Source organism: Protomyctophum parallelum, assembly GCF_964188405.1.
Source record: "Protomyctophum parallelum genome assembly, chromosome: 9".
NCBI lineage: Eukaryota > Metazoa > Chordata > Actinopteri > Myctophiformes > Myctophidae > Protomyctophum > Protomyctophum parallelum.
Window position 1 is genome coordinate 2117205 of NC_139706.1, and position 18299 is coordinate 2135503.

Below are 18299 nucleotides of genomic sequence, written 5' to 3' on the forward strand. Positions count from 1 at the left end.
ATGTTGATATAATGACCAGTCTCTCTCTCTCTCTCTCTCCCTCTCTCTCTCTCTCTCTCTCTCCCTCTCCCTCTCCCTCTCTCTCTCTCTCTCTCCAGTCTCCAGAGACTGTCCCACGGTGGCAGCGCCCCTCCTGACCCGACCGCTGGTGGAGACGACAAACCCAAATCCCAGTAGAAAGCAAAAGACAAAGCACGTGGAACGGAGGAGAGCGAGGAGAGCCGGAGGAGGAGGATACCGGGGAGTTGCAGGCTGTCCCACTCAGATGTCTTATACCCACAGCAGTCTGCAGCGCTCACCTCACAGAGCTCCACAGAACAGAGGGAGGAGGGGGGGGGGGGGGGGGGGGGGCGGAGGGAAGGGAGGATTACTTTTACAGGGTTTTACGACGGGACTTAAACACGGTACTGAACGCCGTTAAGTGTATGCATATGGAACAGGAGGTGAACCGGGGATAAGCAGGGTCTTAATGCAACGAAGCCACGGCATGCGTGTGGGTGGGTGTTTGTCAACAGTCCTGCGCAGTGCTGCCACCATACGAGAAAGAGAGACATTCAAAAGTGGAAGATTTTAAAAGATTTTAAAACCACAGCTGTGATATATTATAAATATATATACTGTATATCCTTGTAAATTATGAACACAATGGTTTTACTGTTTACCGACGCTGGCGAAGAAGTGGCTTATAGATCCGTGGTTTTCAACCGGTGGTCCTTGAGGGGGGTTCCAGGTGGTCCCCAGCTAAATGATGCAGAGTTGGTATAACCAAATGGACCCCTTATAGATATTTAACTCTTGAGAGCGTAAAGTGAAACCAAGTGGAAACCATTTGGTTTCATTTTACGCTCTCAAGAGTTACATTATTGTTAAACATCTTGATTACTTATACAAGAAGTCTATACAATTCAACGTTTGCCTGTTATCTCTCCTAACGGTACCAACATCAATACAACCTGTTATCTCTCCTAACGGTACCAACATCAATACAGCCTGTTATCTCTCCTAACGGTACCAACATCAATACAGCCTGTTATCTCTCCTAATGGTACCAACATCAATACAACCTGTTATCTCTCCTAACGGTACCAACATCAATACAGCCTGTTATCTCTCCTAATGGTACCAACATCAATACAACCTGTTATCTCTCCTAACGGTACCAACATCAATACAGCCTGTTATCTCTCCTAATGGTACCAACATCAATACAACCTGTTATCTCTCCTAACGGTACCAACATCAATACAGCATGGAATTGTGTGGACAAAGATCTTGTCCAACGACAACAAAACATTCTTTAGTTTTGGGTCAGAGAGGCTAAATGTCATCAAATGGTGGTTCCGTGGCTCAAATGGGTCAGAGAGGCTAAATCTCATCAAATGGTTTATCCGTGGCTCAAATGGGTCAGAGAGGCTAAATCTCATCAAATGGCTCAAATACCCAATAAAACAAAATATGAAAAGGGTTGAAAACCACTAGCTTACTGTAGAAGATGGGCAGCTGCGATCAAATGAGGTAGTGAGTTATCAGGACCTTCACGGCCCACAGGGGGGGCAGGGAAGTATTGTTGGTCTGTAATCAGCGGCAGTGATTTAGGGCTGGAGGGGAGTTCCCTAACAGGTCATCATCATCAACACCATCATCATTATCCTCCTCCCTGTGGCAAAAAGGAACGGTCATCGACGACAGGCTGGGAGGGGTCACCATTATCCACTACACGGCAGCATCACATTTTGCAATCAGAATGCATGTGTCCAAAGCATAGTATGTGAATGCACACTTACTGTATCTTCACGACTGCTCGTGTGCGTGCGTGTGTGTGTGTGTGCGTGTGCGTGCGTGTGTGTGTGTGTGTGTTTGCGTGTGCGTGTGCGTGTGTGTGTGTGTGTGTGTGTGTGTGTGTGTGTGTGTGTGTGTGTGTGTGTGAGTGATGGAGACATTTGTCATTGAGCTTTCTGAACTGAAAGCGTTCCCGACAAGCTATCAAAACCACGTCTTGTTCTTTAGTTTACATTTTCTCCGCAGCTGCATCGTGTCACACATCGACGGTAGCCGCTCTACGAGCTAACAACGTGCCTCACCGCATGTGACACCAGATTGTAGATTGGCTATATGTTTGCTGCGTGACACCGGTACACAACTATTGACTATTAAATCACGCTTAATTTATATTCATAAATATGACTACACATCCAGGGAGATGAATGTCCAATCTTTGCAGAATAAAAAGTGACAGAGTCGGAAGGCTTGGTGGGAAGTTGACCTCAACTATTCTATGGATGCTTTAAAAAGTCCTCACCGAAATGTGTCTCTCCCCCTAATATGCCTTATTATTATTGTATGATTTGTGTTCAGCGACTGAAGCCTTGTTATGTTAACAGATACAGTCTTAGTAGGATATATGACAACACAACAATATTATGTGTTCACTGCTGCCTGGTAATGTATATAGGCTACCCTACAGTAGCATTGTTCTGTATAGGCCCACTAACGAATACCAGACGACTCGCCCCTTTACCAACTCGCCCCCGCCAAATGTGTTCATATAGTCAACAGTTATAATTTAGTATTGTGTATATAGTAAATCAAGGATGAATAACATGAGACAAAGACGGTGTCTGCTTAATTAAGTTAGCAGTTCATTTTGTTTTATTAAACACATTTCTTCCATGTATAGCCCATGTTTTGTAATGGCATCAACATGCTATATTATGCCCGTGGATATACAGAGTGAACTTAACAATGATGCATTAATATGATAATACCTTTTATATAACCACCAACATGAATCTTTCAGCTATAGTTCGAGTAGAGGGGCGAGATGGAAAAGGGGCGACCGTACGTACCTGTTACCGTACTAACAATAACATGCACACAGTTCTGTGCATGCACACAGTTCTGATGGAAAAACATAAACAATATTTTGTAATTCCCAATCTTGGGACTTGAGTTATAAGAGCCAGGTATACATTTATTTATCTAGGCCTATTTATTTATTTATTCTTACCTCCTCAGTGACTTCCTCCCACCCCAAAACAATTAATAAATTGATCTCACTTATAATATAAAAAAGTATCACAAACTTACTGAGACCGCGGTTGCTCTTGTTCATTTAATATTTCACAGTTTACAGGATTGTTAATTATGCACCGAGTACAGTAGAGGTAGTAGCGGCTACCTCTAAGTCTAAAAGGTCCTTTGGGGGTTCTTTATGTTAGGAGTGGTATACTGTAGATCAGTGGTTCCCAAAGTGCAGGGTCCGGGGACCCCCAGGGGTCCTTGAGGGAGTTCCAGGGGGTCCCCAGCTAAAAGATAGTTACTGCAGGTACTACATGGACCCTTATGGGTCTGTAACTCAACAAATGGAACCAAATTTAACGGGTCCATTTGGTTCCATTTGTACACTCTCAGAGTTAAATTAACATTGATTTTACAATATAAATTGGGGGTCCCAGAGATAGAAATGCCATTAAATGGGGGTCCGTATAGACTAATGCATGTCAACAGTCAAACTTGGGGTCCTTGAAATTAAACATGGTTGAGAATCACTGCTGAGCCAAAAGTGTCAATTTGGGTGTCCTTGACACCACTGTAAGAAACAATCACATGAAGGTGGCAGTCCTGAGTCCTGACTCACAGCATTACATGAAGTATTTTGTATTCTGGAAAAGAAAATGTGTCTACCCAAACTTTTAATTTTGCAATAATAAAGACTTCTTGGAAAGATCGACTTGCGTGTATTTCAAATAGCCAGATAAATCGATTGAGGTAGCTCAGGGCACTACTTAAAGTTTCCACAAGGAGGAGACAAAGACCTTTCCATAATGTTCATTCGTCTTTCCTGATCCCAGTCAAAATGATTGACAGTGTCAATTTGACACGCTTCAAATAGGCATGCAGTTATTATACTGTGAGCTCATTTCAAAACATTTAGTAGTGGTAAAACACAAACGGCATTTAATACTGTTGAGGTACTTTTAATTTAATGAGTATTGGCACTTCTTAATGCTTTACAAAGGCTACCTATACTTCACTAAAGGCCTACATCTCAGAGGCAAATGTATACGTTTTACTCCACTATTTGACAGCTTTACTAGTTTCATTGCACATTTAGGTTAATTTAACAACCAAAACAAATTTCAGTAGGCCGCTACAATCCAACAATAGGCTGTAGCTATATAGGCTATGGCTATTATAGTAGGTCTGTCTGTCTGTCTGTCTGTCTGTCTGTCTGTCTGTCTGTCTGTCTGTCTGTCTGTCTGTCTGTCTGTCTGTCTGTCTGTCTGTCTGTCTGTCTGTCTGTCTGTCTGTCTGTCTGTCTGTCTGTCTGTCTGTCTGTCCGTCCGTCCGTCCGTCCGTCCGTCCGTCCGTCCGTCCGTCCGTCCGTCCGTCCGTCCGTCCGTCCGTCCGTCCGTTTGATTGATTGATTGAAATCTTTATTAACAGTTTGTAGAATTTACAGTACATTTTAAGCACAAACTCAATACAAAGACTGTCAACTGTGAGTGGACGACCCAATTAAGCATTACACTTGTTTACAACAGGGTCCACATTGTTCAATTCATCAAAACATTTAAAGACATACAAACATTTAGAGACATACAAATAGACATTTCTCTGTAGGTAAAGAACAGAACAGGAATTCATCATAATTATGGGAAGCAAAAAAGGGAAAAGATACTATATACAGTGAGGGAAAATGGGGTGGGGGGGATTCAGATTTTACAGAGGCCAGTTTCGAATTGCAGCCATCCGTAGGTGCCCTTTGAGAGCGGTTTTGAAGGAGTCAAGGGATTCACATGTCTTAATGACTGTTGGTAGGGCGTTCCACATTTTGGTGGCATAGGAGCGAAAAGAATTTAGTCCCTTGTTTGTGCCGAATCTGGGTTGTACATGGTTTGTTGCACTCCCTCTGGTGTTGTGGGTGTGGACTTCGTTTACATTAAGGAAGTATTTAGACAGGTACATGGGTATCTTGGTGGTGTATCGAATCTTGTGGACCAGACCCATTGCAAGATGCTGTACTCTGTCGTCGACCCTAAGCCATCCCAGCCTGTCAAAGTGGGCAGGGGTGAGGTGGGTTCGGGGGGTGAGGCCAAGTAGGAGCCTGACCAGTTTGTTTTGAGAGGTCTGGAGCCTTGTTTTAAGGGCCTTTGAGGTGCTGTGGTACCAAGAGGTGGATGCATAGTCAAAGAAACCTTGTACGAGGGCTCCTGTTAAGGTCTTCAAGGTGTTTTTGCTGACCGTCCGTCCGTCCGTCCGTCCGTCCGTCCGTCCGTCAACAAATCGCTGGGCTCGGCTGTACTGTACTGTCCGTACAGTGAGTGGGAACCGAGCTGTGGCGTTGTAAAGGTTATCACGTTGTTGTGAGTCATATTCATGCCAGCTGAGCTGAGAACGAGTCTAGACCTGTCCTCCTCCCTGCACAATATTAGGATTTATGAATACAGTAGCCTAACATGCAGCGATATAGCATATAGTCTATATAACTCGCCTTGTTCAAAATAGCTGACCAATAGGGTGAATTTGGTTCAGTTTACTCACTGCATCATGTGTATGGGGTTACAGGGCCAAATTAGACATTGGGCCAGTGGGGCCGTGGCCCAGGGGCCCTTGGCTCTCAGGGGCCCTTCAAGGAAACTGGATTGCGCAGAACTGGGTTTGAGGCCCTGCATGAAATTGGCCATTGATTTAGTAAAAGTTTAGGTCAAAAAGATGATAAAAACACAAAATGTCCTTGCGCGCTATGGGGACCCCATAAACATTACCGGCCCAGGGGCCCTCGTGGGAGTTAATCTGTCCCTGTAGGGTTGTTTATAGGGTTATATTCTCAATAGAAGTCGCCATTGGACTGAAGCCCCATGAAGTCAACGGAGGTTTCGTAACTCTGTCTTACGTATGTGGTCCCCAAAGTGGGGTCCGGGGACCCCCAGGGGTCCTTGAGGGAGTTCCAGGGGGTCCCAAGCTAAATGATAGTTTGGAACCAAGTGGACCCCTTTGGGTCTGTAACTCTGAGAGTGTACAAATGGAACCCGTTATAGTCCATATGGTTAAATTTGTACACTCTCAGAGTTACATTAACATTGATTTTACAATATTAATTGGGGGTCCCAGAGACAGAAATGACATAAATGGTTGTTTATTTGTTTATTTCGATCCCCATTAGCTACTACCTTTAGCAGCTACTCTTCCTGGGGTCCACACATAAAATACATTAACATTACATCATATGAAATACATAGACTAATGAAGTAAGACTATGAAGTCCGTAGCCTAATGCATGTCAACCTGGGGGGTCCTTGAAATTAAACGGGTTGAGAATCACTGCTAGAGCCGTAAAAACCTTCTCTTATGGCGGTCCCTGGCATATGTTTTCCAAATGGGGGGTCCGCGGGATCATTAGTGTCAATTTGGGGGTCCTTGACTATGTAGGAGGAGGAGGAGACGGAGGAGGAGGAGGAGAGGGGGAAAGGGGGAGGGGGTATATAAAGCATGAGGTCCCGCCCTCTCCCTATTCATTTCCATAGAGCTCTGAACGGTGGTCGGAATGGTTGTGTGCTACAGAGGGACCAGTAACGCTGCTGCGGACGGGAGGACCCTATCTCCGGGTTTAAACGGCTAGCTGAGTCCTGCTGCAAGCTGCTGGTCTACACTGTTTTACCATCTGACGCCCCGCCGGGTCATTATTATTTAGAACTGTATTTCCCCCCCCCCTCATAGTGGGTCCGATCCTTGCGCGTAAACCGTCGGCTGTGCCCTACTGGTGGGTGGGTTGCATATCGACCGTATCCATTCAGCCAAGTCTCTCCATATGGATTACAACGGCAGCAAGACCATCATGGCTCCTCCGGTCCCGCCGCACTGTAGGCCTATCCCCCAGACCAAGCCGGGACAGCTGCCTCATGAGCGGGTTCTGAAGTGCGTTCTGCTCGGCGACGGCGCGGTGGGGAAGACCAGCCTGGTGGTCAGCTACACCACGAACGGCTATCCGACCAAATACGTCCCAACTGCATTTGACGACTTCTCAGGTATATATATTAGGCTCTATAAAGTCTGCATATAGTGCAATTATGCTATTAATTCATAATTAATACATAATGCTGAATGGGCAACACCATTCAGTGTTTTCTAATAGGCTACTATTCTTTATTGTTTTATTTGTTGTTATTCATAAATGCTGCTTCAATGTTTAGGATATCTCCCAAAAATCCATACTCTTGTCAGTCTTAACAATACAATCTTGAATCTTGTTACCTGTTGCATTCTCAGCAATAGGCTACTTATTACATGCCTATATCTTGCATATCATGCATTAGAACAGATTTATCAGATTTATGCATTAGAACAGATTTATCAGATTTATGCATTGGAACAGATTTATCAGATTTATGCATTAGAACAGATTTATCAGATTTATGCATTAGAACAGATTTAGGATGTGTGCGCCCACCCGATCTGCAGTAGGCTATCTTTATACTAACATCATTCCACATTTTCGTCACAGCTAAACCCCTTATCCCTAAACTTCTTTGCCTTTTTTTAATATACTTTTTAAACATTTTTGAATAGTTAAAATGGCCAGTCTACAAGCTCACAACGTGTCAATGTAGATAGTTGAACTATTCAAAAATGTTTTTCAAAATAGTAAAAAAAAGTAGTCAAAGTAGTTTAGGGATAAGGGGTTTAGCGGTCTCGAAAATGAAGCCCCAAAGGTCTCTATGACAGTGTAATCAGATTTCTTTGAGATTCTTCGAGATTCATTGTGACACACGTTGTCATCCGTGTTGGAGCCCAGTTTCCATTTGGCATCATTCCATTTTCCAAGTACTACTTTGCAGAGAGAGAGGGGGGGCGGGGTGGGGGGGGGTGTTTAGAATGATCTGTCTTGGCAAATGGCAACTGATGGAAAAATCCTTCCTCGGCCTATGGCTTTTATCACTGATGGACTTCAGCCTTTACCTGAGTAGGATTCAGGGAACTCCCTGCAAACACAAGTAGGCTAATCTGAGCCAAACGGCTCTCTACTGTCATGATGATTGAGCTATCTGATAACACAATGATGTCATCAAAAGGACATTGTACGTCCAAGACACATCAATGGAAAATGTCTTTCTGTGTTAAACAAGTGTGTTATTATGCACTGTTTACTTTATCAGATCAGTTAGACCATGGGGGAGTATAGACCTGTCAACAAGTAGCCTACCTGTGTGTGTATTGAGTCTCCCCCCCCCCACCCCAGGACAGCACAACACCAGTACAGTAGGTAGTCTATGCATCGTCATGCCGGTGTAGTGCCCTTTGAAATGGGACACGTTTTGAGCTTGCACAAATCTGCTATTGACGTCGTCTTCGCGCAGCACTGCACTAGTGCCAAGTATCCGTCAGGCATTAATCTCTCCCAATGGAACATGACTTGTAGAGAATGTCTCTTGTATAGGGTGGTGTGGTGGTGGACTGGTGGTGGTGGTGGGGGGGTGGTGGTGCGACGGGTTTTTTGGATTGCACAACTTTGTCTATTGTTGCCGGGCCTTGACCTGCGAGCCCTCTCCTCGACACTGGAATGGGGCACAACATCTGTTGCCGCGACTCTGAGGCATAGCTTGTCTTCCTCCGGAGAGCCCGTCACAGTCACAGAGAGGGATATTGTTTAGCATTTGGGGCCCTCGCTGCTAGTGGTGATGTCATTTCTCGGTGGTGCCGAGGAATCGGAGCCTTGCACTGGATGGATGGAAGCTGATTTTCTGGTCGTCGGTTAGCCCATTTTGGGGCGGGATCGAACCCCTTTTTGGTGTTAGCATTATGTTGTGCTTTAGCTATTGAAAAATAGCAGATCTACAAGCTCATAGCGCGCCACTCGGTGGCGCGCTATGAGCTCGTAGGTCTGCTATTTTCTATAATCGAAGAACGGCTGACATAGAAACATAGCTTTTTCAGAAAACTGTCAGGATGTATAGAAGACATGTTTAGAATCTGATCTCAGGTCAGAATGGGTTATGCAATGCCACACAGGGTGGCACTTTGAGACGGGTATCTGAGAGGAGGGAGACGATAGGTGGACCAGGGAGGGAGACGATAGGTGGACCAGGACAGAGACGATAGGTGGACCAGGGAGGGAGACGATAGGTGGACCAGGACAGAGACGATAGGTGGACCAGGACAGAGACGATAGGTGGACCAGGACAGAGACGATAGGTGGACCAGGAGGGAGACGATAGGTGGACCAGGGAGGGAGACGATAGGTGGACCAGGGAGGGAGACGATAGGTGGACCAGGACAGAGACGATAGGTGGACCAGGACAGAGACGATAGGTGGACCAGGAGGGAGACGATAGGTGGACCAGGGAGGGAGACGATAGGTGGACCAGGGAGGGAGACGATAGGTGGACCAGGGAGGGAGACGATAGGTGGACCAGGGAGGGAGACGATAGGTGGACCAGGGAGGGAGACGATAGGTGGACCAGGGAGGGAGACGATGGGTGGACCAGGGAGGGAGACGATAGGTGGACCAGGACAGAGACGATAGGTGGACCAGGGAGGGAGACGATAGGTGGACCAGGGAGGGAGACGATAGGTGGACCAGGGAGGGAGACGATAGGTGGACCAGGACAGAGACGATAGGTGGACCAGGACAGAGACGATAGGTGGACCAGGGAGGGAGACGATAGGTGGACCAGGGAGGGAGACGATAGGTGGACCAGGGAGGGAGACGATAGGTGGACCAGGACAGAGACGATAGGTGGACCAGGGAGGGAGACGATAGGTGGACCAGGAGGGAGACGATAGGTGGACCAGGGAGGGAGACGATAGGTGGACCAGGACAGAGACGATAGGTGGACCAGGACAGAGACGATAGGTGGACCAGGGAGGGAGACGATAGGTGGACCAGGACAGAGACGATAGGTGGACCAGGACAGAGACGATAGGTGGACCAGGGAGGGAGACGATAGGTGGACCAGGGAGGGAGACGATAGGTGGACCAGGGAGGGAGACGATAGGTGGACCAGGGAGGGAGACGATAGGTGGACCAGGACAGAGACGATAGGTGGACCAGGGAGGGAGACGATAGGTGGACCAGGACAGAGACGATAGGTGGACCAGGGAGGGAGACGATAGGTGGACCAGGACAGAGACGATAGGTGGACCAGGACAGAGACGATAGGTGGACCAGGAGGGAGACGATAGGTGGACCAGGGAGGGAGACGATAGGTGGACCAGGGAGGGAGACGATGGGTGGACCAGGGAGGGAGACGATAGGTGGACCAGGGAGGGAGACGATAGGTGGACCAGGAGGGAGACGATAGGTGGACCAGGACAGAGACGATAGGTGGACCAGGAGGGAGACGATAGGTGGACCAGGACAGAGACGATAGGTGGACCAGGGAGGGAGACGATAGGTGGACCAGGGAGGGAGACGATAGGTGGACCAGGGAGGGAGACGATAGGTGGACCAGGACAGAGACGATAGGTGGACCAGGAGGGAGACGATAGGTGGACCAGGGAGGGAGACGATAGGTGGACCAGGACAGAGACGATAGGTGGACCAGGAGGGAGACGATAGGTGGACCAGGAGGGAGACGATAGGTGGACCAGGGAGGGAGACGATAGGTGGACCAGGAGGGAGACGATAGGTGGACCAGGACAGAGACGATAGGTGGACCAGGAGGGAGACGATAGGTGGACCAGGGAGGGAGACGATAGGTGGACCAGGAGGGAGACGATAGGTGGACCAGGAGGGAGACGATAGGTGGACCAGGAGGGAGACGATAGGTGGACCAGGACAGAGACGATAGGTGGACCAGGAGGGAGACGATAGGTGGACCAGGGAGGGAGACGATAGGTGGACCAGGAGGGAGACGATAGGTGGACCAGGAGGGAGACGATAGGTGGACCAGGAGGGAGACGATAGGTGGACCAGGACAGAGACGATAGGTGGACCAGGGAGGGAGACGATAGGTGGACCAGGGAGGGAGACGATAGGTGGACCAGGGAGGGAGACGATAGGTGGACCAGGAGGGAGACGATAGGTGGACCAGGAGGGAGACGATAGGTGGACCAGGGAGGGAGACGATAGGTGGACCAGGACAGAGACGATAGGTGGACCAGGGAGGGAGACGATAGGTGGACCAGGGAGGGAGACGATAGGTGGACCAGGACAGAGACGATAGGTGGACCAGGAGGGAGACGATAGGTGGACCAGGGAGGGAGACAATAGGTGGACCAGGACAGAGACGATAGGTGGACCAGGGAGGGAGACGATAGGTGGACCAGGGAGGGAGACGATGGGTGGACCAGGAGTTTTGGTGCAGTCCAGAGCTGAGAATCAAAGGAGTATCAGGTGTCTGGGATTTGGAAATCATTGTACAATGCCCCCCCGCCCCCCTCCCTTTCTCTCTCTCTCTCTCTCTCTCTCTCTCTCTCTCTCTATGATTCCTGTGTCCTGCTGGATGAGTAGTTCCAGCAGAGTCTTTGATCAGCCGCTGTGACCGACCGTGCACTCCAGGCACATAAACGCTTCCATGCGCGTCCGTCCGTCCGTCCGTCCGTCCGCTGTATCGCATTGTGTTTCTCTTCTCTTTGAACGCAAAGCGGCCCCCGTAAACCAAAACTCCCTGAGAGATGATGACTCATCCACTTTTCCAATCTGGAGGAGCTTATTGAAGGAGAGTTATTAAATAAACAAAATCCACCACCCCCCCAACACACACACGCACACACGCACACACACACACACACACACACACACACACACATAGCCCAAAACTTGAACTCTCCAAGACAGAGTGGATTAAAACACCCTTTGTATCGAAAACTACGGACCTACGGACCCGGTAAATAATGGGACAGGTGGGGCAACCAGGAAAGCACCTTTTTAGATGTTGTACATTTGTACATGTTCAGTGTTACTTTGAGGCAGGTGGTTTCGCTCCACGCACCCCAAGGCCATAAGTCTTTGAACTCTCACACACACACACACACACGCGCACACACACACACGCACACACACACGGCTACCATGGCTCTGTCTCTGAGGGCAAGCAAGAGTGGAGCAAGGCAGCAAGCGGTGACAGTGAAGTGTTATGGTCTGAACTGTAACTAGCAGGGTGGGTGGGCGGGGGGGTGGGTGGGCGCGGCAGCAGGCAGTCTCTGAGTTGAAAGGGAATGGGGGTGGGGGGGGTTGGTAGGGGGGTCTAACCAGGAGGTCCTTGTGTGTTCAAGTGCCTTGCAATTTTTTTTGTTCCATCCAGAGAATGTACTAGGAAGGTAGGTATGTAGGTCGGTGACGCGCACGTGTGTGTGTGTGTGGGTGTGTGTGTGTGTGTGTGTGAGGTAGAAGCTAGGCGGCTATAGGCACAATGTAACCGTAGCGGTATACTGTGACTCATACACCCTCTCTGTCTGTCTGTCTGTCTGTCTGTCCCTGTAGCGGTGGTTCAGGTGGACGGAAATCCAGTGAGACTGCAGCTGTGTGACACTGCAGGCCAGGTGAGTAAAGCATTACACACACACACACACACACACACACACACACACACACACACACACACACACACACACACACACACACACACACACACACACACACACGGTACTGTATGCGCACACACAAACGAGCATGCATGCACAGTGTCCCACATTCCCAGCATTGCACCATATCCCCCGTCTGCAGCAAAGCAATGCCTCGCTGCCTTAGTCTATACTGTACCTCTATACTGTACCACACTGCTGTCACATGAACAGCACCATGCCTGCTGCCTCTGTACTGTACCACACTGCTGTCACATGAACAGCACCATGCCTGCTGCCTCTGTACTGTACCACACTGCTGTCACATGAACAGCACCATGTGCCTGCAGGCTCAATGAGGCCGAGCACCAATGGATTTACACAATGGACCTCCTCATTCCTCCACGGAGCGAGCGTGCGTGCGTTTGTGCGTGCCTGCGTGCGTTGCGTGCGTGTGTGGTGCATGCGCGTGTATATATACTGTATACGTACTTTATGACCTTCTGGTGAGAGAGGCGGCGTCTTCTGTTGTGGTCGCCTTGCTCTTGCATGTCGCCTCTTTGCTCTCCAGTTTCACTCAAGACAATACATGCCCCCCCCCCCCTCCCCCCCCCGGTGTCAAAGGGGAACTCTGTCGGTATTTAACGTGAATTCTATTGTTCCCTTTTTAGTGGAGGGACATGTGAGAATCACATCCCACTGTCCCCAGTGCACTCACTCTCTGTCACGAGCTTGCACTGGAAGAATCTACACGTGAAAACGGATGCATGCGTCAAAGCATGTCCCCTGGTCCATGTGCACTGGTCCGTGTTAGCAGTGGGACCCTCTTTGAGAAAATAGACCTCGCTGCTAGTAATGTTTTCTTCTGTCGTGCAGTGTACCGTCGACTATTTATCAGGGTGGGGGTGGTGGTCTGCTTAGAGAAGATGGGAGTACTGTTGGATGTCATTAAGACAATGGAAAATGATTTGTTCCCCATTGATTCACACTCTTTCACTCACCGAGTGAATGGCGTATCGCAAAAATGGCAGTATCGCAAAGCATTGCATACTGTATTTGCCAAGTGTGAACTCGCACATTGTTTGGGACCTCTCGCAGAGAACAGGTTGTGAAACTCTGGGTTTTCATTTATCTGCAGGCTATGTATGTGTGGTGGTGGTTTCATAATCTCCCTTGAATATAAAGCCCTGCCCTTTGGGAAGAATAATATGCTTTTATTATTAGCCAGAGGCACGTACGACACGTACGTACTCTGCAGTGTACTCTGCCAGCTCCACAAAAGAAAATAAACAAAAGTTGAACTCTTATTACGACAGCGTGTTTTAAACCGTGGTACCTGAGGTCGCTATAGTTCACGGCCCCGCTGCAAGGATATACTTACACTTTACAGAACCTAGGAACCTCTATTTAACCCCTCTCTCTCTCTCTCTCACACACACACACTCTCTCTCTTTCACTCCCCCACCCCACACACACACACACACACACACACACACACACACTTAGCCTGACTTAGGGAAGGGGCTGCCACACGTACAACTACCTGCACACACACACATCTATCTCGCAGCCTCTGCCACAGATAGGCAAGCTGAGGCAAACATGGGCAGATCAAAGTGAGCAAACACTCTGTGCACTGATGCACTTTCCAAAGAGAGGTGAACTAGTTCCAGAACATTTGGGGTGTGCCAGGAACACAGAGAGAGAGAGAGAGAGAGAGAGAGAGAGAGAGACAAAGACAGAGAGAAAACGATAACAGCTGCCGCCATAGCAGATAAACAAAGTTGCTCCACACTGCTCAGAGGTTGATCTGTGTGTGTGTATAGTTACTCTGCATGGAGACCCACGTCATCACACTGACTGCAAGGAGGCAGAGTTTACACAACTCTGTATAGACGAGGCTACATTCATTACGTTTAAAAGCTAGTGTCCCATTTATTTAACCCATTTTGACCTGAGATCAGATTAAAAAAAAATGGTCTTCTACATCCTGACAGTTTTCTGAAAAAGCTATGTTTCTATAGTCAGTCGTTCTTCGATTTTTCAAAAATAGCAGACCTACAAGCTCGTAGCGCGCCACTCGGTGGCGCGCTATGAGCTTGTAGATCTGCTGTTTTTCAATAGCTAAAGCATGACATAATGCTAACACCAAAAGTGGTTACCAAAATGGGTTAAAAGCTAGTGTCCCATTTATGAGCTGCACATTTAGGGATACATTTCATAGAACTCATATAGAACTGTCCCAAAGGGAGATTTTGGAAACTATATCCGGCCTGAGAGGAGAGGGTTAAAAGAAAGAACACAAAGCCAGCAAGACTTCTGTCAAGTTTCTTCTGGCCTTAATCTGTGTACTCAAGGCCACTGCTAGCCAAAACAGAGTCATAATACAGGAGATTAGTGTGGTATAAAAGAAACCGGCTCATGTACTGTATACAACGGCTCCATACAAACAGTTTGGTATAGAAAGTTTATTGGCTCACTTCCCTTTTCCCCACGACGCCCCGCGGCTGCTGTTTGCCTTGACCCAGCGAGTGATTATACCTGAAAGGGTTTACTCTGTGAGGCTCAGGCCACTCTGCTTTAGATAGAGAGGTGGAATTAAATAATATATCACAAAGTTAAGAGTTTTGGAGATAGACCACATTGAGCTAGACCAAATTTTTATAGTTTTTCTTCTTGTAAGTCAACATGCGGACACTTGGTTGGCTCACTTGGCTTAGCAAACACATATGTGACTACATTTGACTGAGGGACTGCCATTGGATTTTTTTTATTTGAATTTCATGTCATATGAAAGCAGGGAATCATAGCTTCAAATTGACATTTATTGGTTGTTCAGTTTGACCCAAATAGGGCTGTCAGTTCACCTCTATAATCCAATTCGAATTTCATTGCTTCATTATTTGTAATTTTCGAAAATATTCGAATATTTACATTGTTTATTTTAGCTCATATTTAGCCTATAATAATACACAGAATATAATACGATGCACGTTCTGTCCACTAGAGGGCCCCCCCTTCCAAACGAGAAAGCAGTACTTTCAGCACATGTAATAATGGTTTTCACGGCACAAAATAGCGTTTAAACTGTTTTATTGAGCACAGTGCACTCAGCACAGTGCACTCAGCACGGTAAGATTGTTGTCTGTCTATAGTGCAAATGCATTTTACAGTGAACGTGAAACGTAAACGACAGGCCAAGCGCGAGACCCACCGAATGCTTGTGTTTCCACGGACATTATGTCATGTCATTGCGGTCATACTGTCGTGATATCGCCGTGCTTAATGTGGTCCGTGACCGTGGCCCTGACAGGCGCTATGTCTGTCTGCCCTGCACGTGTCCCCGTCCCCCTGTACGTTGGGACCAGTGGACTAGTCCGCTCTGACAAGGCGTAGTTATGCATATCATGTCAATACTCTCGTCTCGGACGGGCGTCCCGCGTCCCTGGTTGTGGCTTGCGAGCAGCCCACCAGGGGGGCTTTAGCTCACTCTAAGCGCCGCCGCTCCTCCGGACATTTCGGAACTTTTCGGGGGTACCGCCTGGGTTCTGCGCGACGGGCTTGACCATGCGGAGTAGCCCTCGTCGCCCCGCTCAGGACCCACGGAACCGCGGGCTTGTCAGCGGCGGTACCGCGAGGCCACGGGGCATAGAACGCACGAAAATCTAGCCTCCGAAAATATTTTCGAGACATTTCGACGTTTTTGACCGCGTGCTCAGCCTTTGCAATCGGGGCCCTTGTCACCTTCGTGTAGCTGGCTAGTCTCCGCTCATTTATCACCGGGCCACTAAGCCGTCTCTATTACGGTCGCGAGGCCACGGGGTCCGGAACCCGGCCCACATTCGCTCGAGACGTGAACGTGCACGTTTTCACATGCAGTGGAAGCGGCCGGGGAGATTTCACAGCGGTAGATTCGTTACTCAATACATTTAGTGAGCGGATAAAATAACATAAAACAAAATAAAAATATTAAATAGAATTAATAAATGATAAAAGCTCCATTCGAATGGCAATTTTAGCTTTCGAATATATATATATTTTTTAATATTCGAATTTCTTTCATATTATGAAATTCGTTCTGACAGCCCTATGACCCACCAGTTTTGGAGATATAGAGTAATGGGCTTATAGAGTAATGTCTTGCAGAATTGCCAGAAAACAGCGAGTTCATTTAGGCTTGAAAGGTTCACTTCTGTGAACATTACATATAGCTACATGTTTAAGCATTTATTTCATATTTACATGTCGATTTCAGCTCTGACACTTATTTCAGACATGCTCTAGTATGTGAAGAGTCTGCCTGCGGTATTAAATCATTTTGAAAAAAAGGAAAAAAAAAAGTTTTTCTCCTCTGGTGAAAAGCTGGAGTTTGCGCGATGGCAGGCTCTCACTCAAATCTGGTCACATATTATTCACAAGCGAGTTCATGTCCCGTGTTTAGACGTCATCTCTCATCCAGTCACTCAGTCTGTTACACATCTGTGAATGCGCTATACTGTATGTAATGTCTCCTGCAAGCCATTTCCTCGCTCCACTTATCAATCCTCACTCACACGACTCACACATCATTCTTTATGCATCCATTGTTGCAACAGAGCCAACATGTCCACCCTCGCCACATCATTCTCATACATCCATTGTTGCAACAGAGCCAACATGTCCAATTGTCCACCCTCGCCACATCGCTCACCCTCTCTTCCCTTTTGCTCTCTCTCTCCGCCTACAGGACGAGTTCGACAAGCTCCGCCACTTCTGCTACAGTCGCACCGACGCCCTGCTGCTCTGCTTCAGCGTGGTCAGCCCCGCCTCCTTCCAGAACGTCTGGGAGAAGTGGGTGCCCGAGATCCGCCGCCGCTGCCCGCTGACGCCCGTCCTCCTGGTGGGCACGCAGTGCGACCTGCGGCAGGACGTCAAGGTCCTGATCGAGCTGGCGCGGCGGCGGGAGCGGCCCGTGGCCGAGGAGGACGCGCGGACGCTGGCGGAGAAGGTCGGCGCCGTGACGTACGTGGAGTGCTCGGCGCTGACGCAGAAGAACCTGAAGGAGGTGTTCGACGCCGCCATCGCCGTGGGCCTGCGGCACTCGGACAAGCGGGCGCGGCGGGAGCGCAAGGTCCGCAGCACGGCGGACAAGATGAGGATGCTCTCCAAGTCCTGGTGGAAGAAGTATGTCTGCGTGCAGTAGGGAACACGGGAAGGGAACCTTTAAGAAGTATGTCTGCGTGCAGTAGGGAACACCTTTCAGAACATTGGTTAAGGACAGCCCATAACTATAACTATGAGAGTTATGGAGGTAACTCTCAGGTCGACAGAGTTACAGAATGGCCTCTATATTCACACAGAATAACACTTCCTGCTTCCGGGGCCTACGGAGGACGATACTAATTAAGCCTTTTTTTCCGTGTACAGTGGGGTTCTCAAACTTTTTTTAATTTCAATGGACCCCCAGAGCTCTGAGAGCGTACAAATTGAACCAAATGGACCCGTCGTGTATCGGAGTGTTTCCAGTGAGCCAACATGCACAACAGCAGCAGCACCCTGTGCTCTGTTTGACCAGAATGGAACAGAGCCTTCATTAGTGTCATCGGTTACACCAGTGGAGGTGCCCAAGTTCTTTCCAAAATGGCGTGTGTGTGCACAGAGCCCATTGTAAGGGTCCTGGGTGTGCCTGGCCCTGGACCCTCGCCTTGAGAACTGCTTTAAAACGAGAAAGAATAAAAAGACTGGAGCTGCTATGCCGTTCAGTGGACTCTAGTTCTGTGTAAGCCAGACAATCAGAGATCTGTGTCTACTGATCC

The 18299-nt window shown here is 48.2% G+C and overlaps 2 protein-coding genes across 2 annotated transcripts in view; both read left to right on the forward strand.

Moving 5' to 3' along the window:
- The window catches only part of rtn2a (reticulon 2a), a 28671-nt gene extending 24944 nt beyond the window's left edge, over positions 1–3727 (forward strand). Inside the window, exon 11 of the mRNA XM_083772482.1 lies at positions 99–3727. Within this exon, the coding sequence (XP_083628608.1) occupies positions 99–177 (79 nt within the window). The 3' untranslated portion in view covers positions 178–3727. The remainder of the gene's footprint in view (positions 1–98) is intronic.
- A 2806-nt stretch (positions 3728–6533) lies between these two features.
- rhoub (ras homolog family member Ub) lies at positions 6534–18211 on the forward strand. Its single transcript, XM_083773557.1, has 3 exons — positions 6534–7028; positions 12425–12483; positions 17231–18211. Exons 1-3 carry the CDS (start codon positions 6812–6814, stop codon positions 17684–17686), a joined length of 732 nt encoding a protein of 243 aa, XP_083629683.1. The 5' UTR covers positions 6534–6811; the 3' UTR covers positions 17687–18211.
- The last annotated feature ends 88 nt before the right edge of the window (positions 18212–18299 follow it).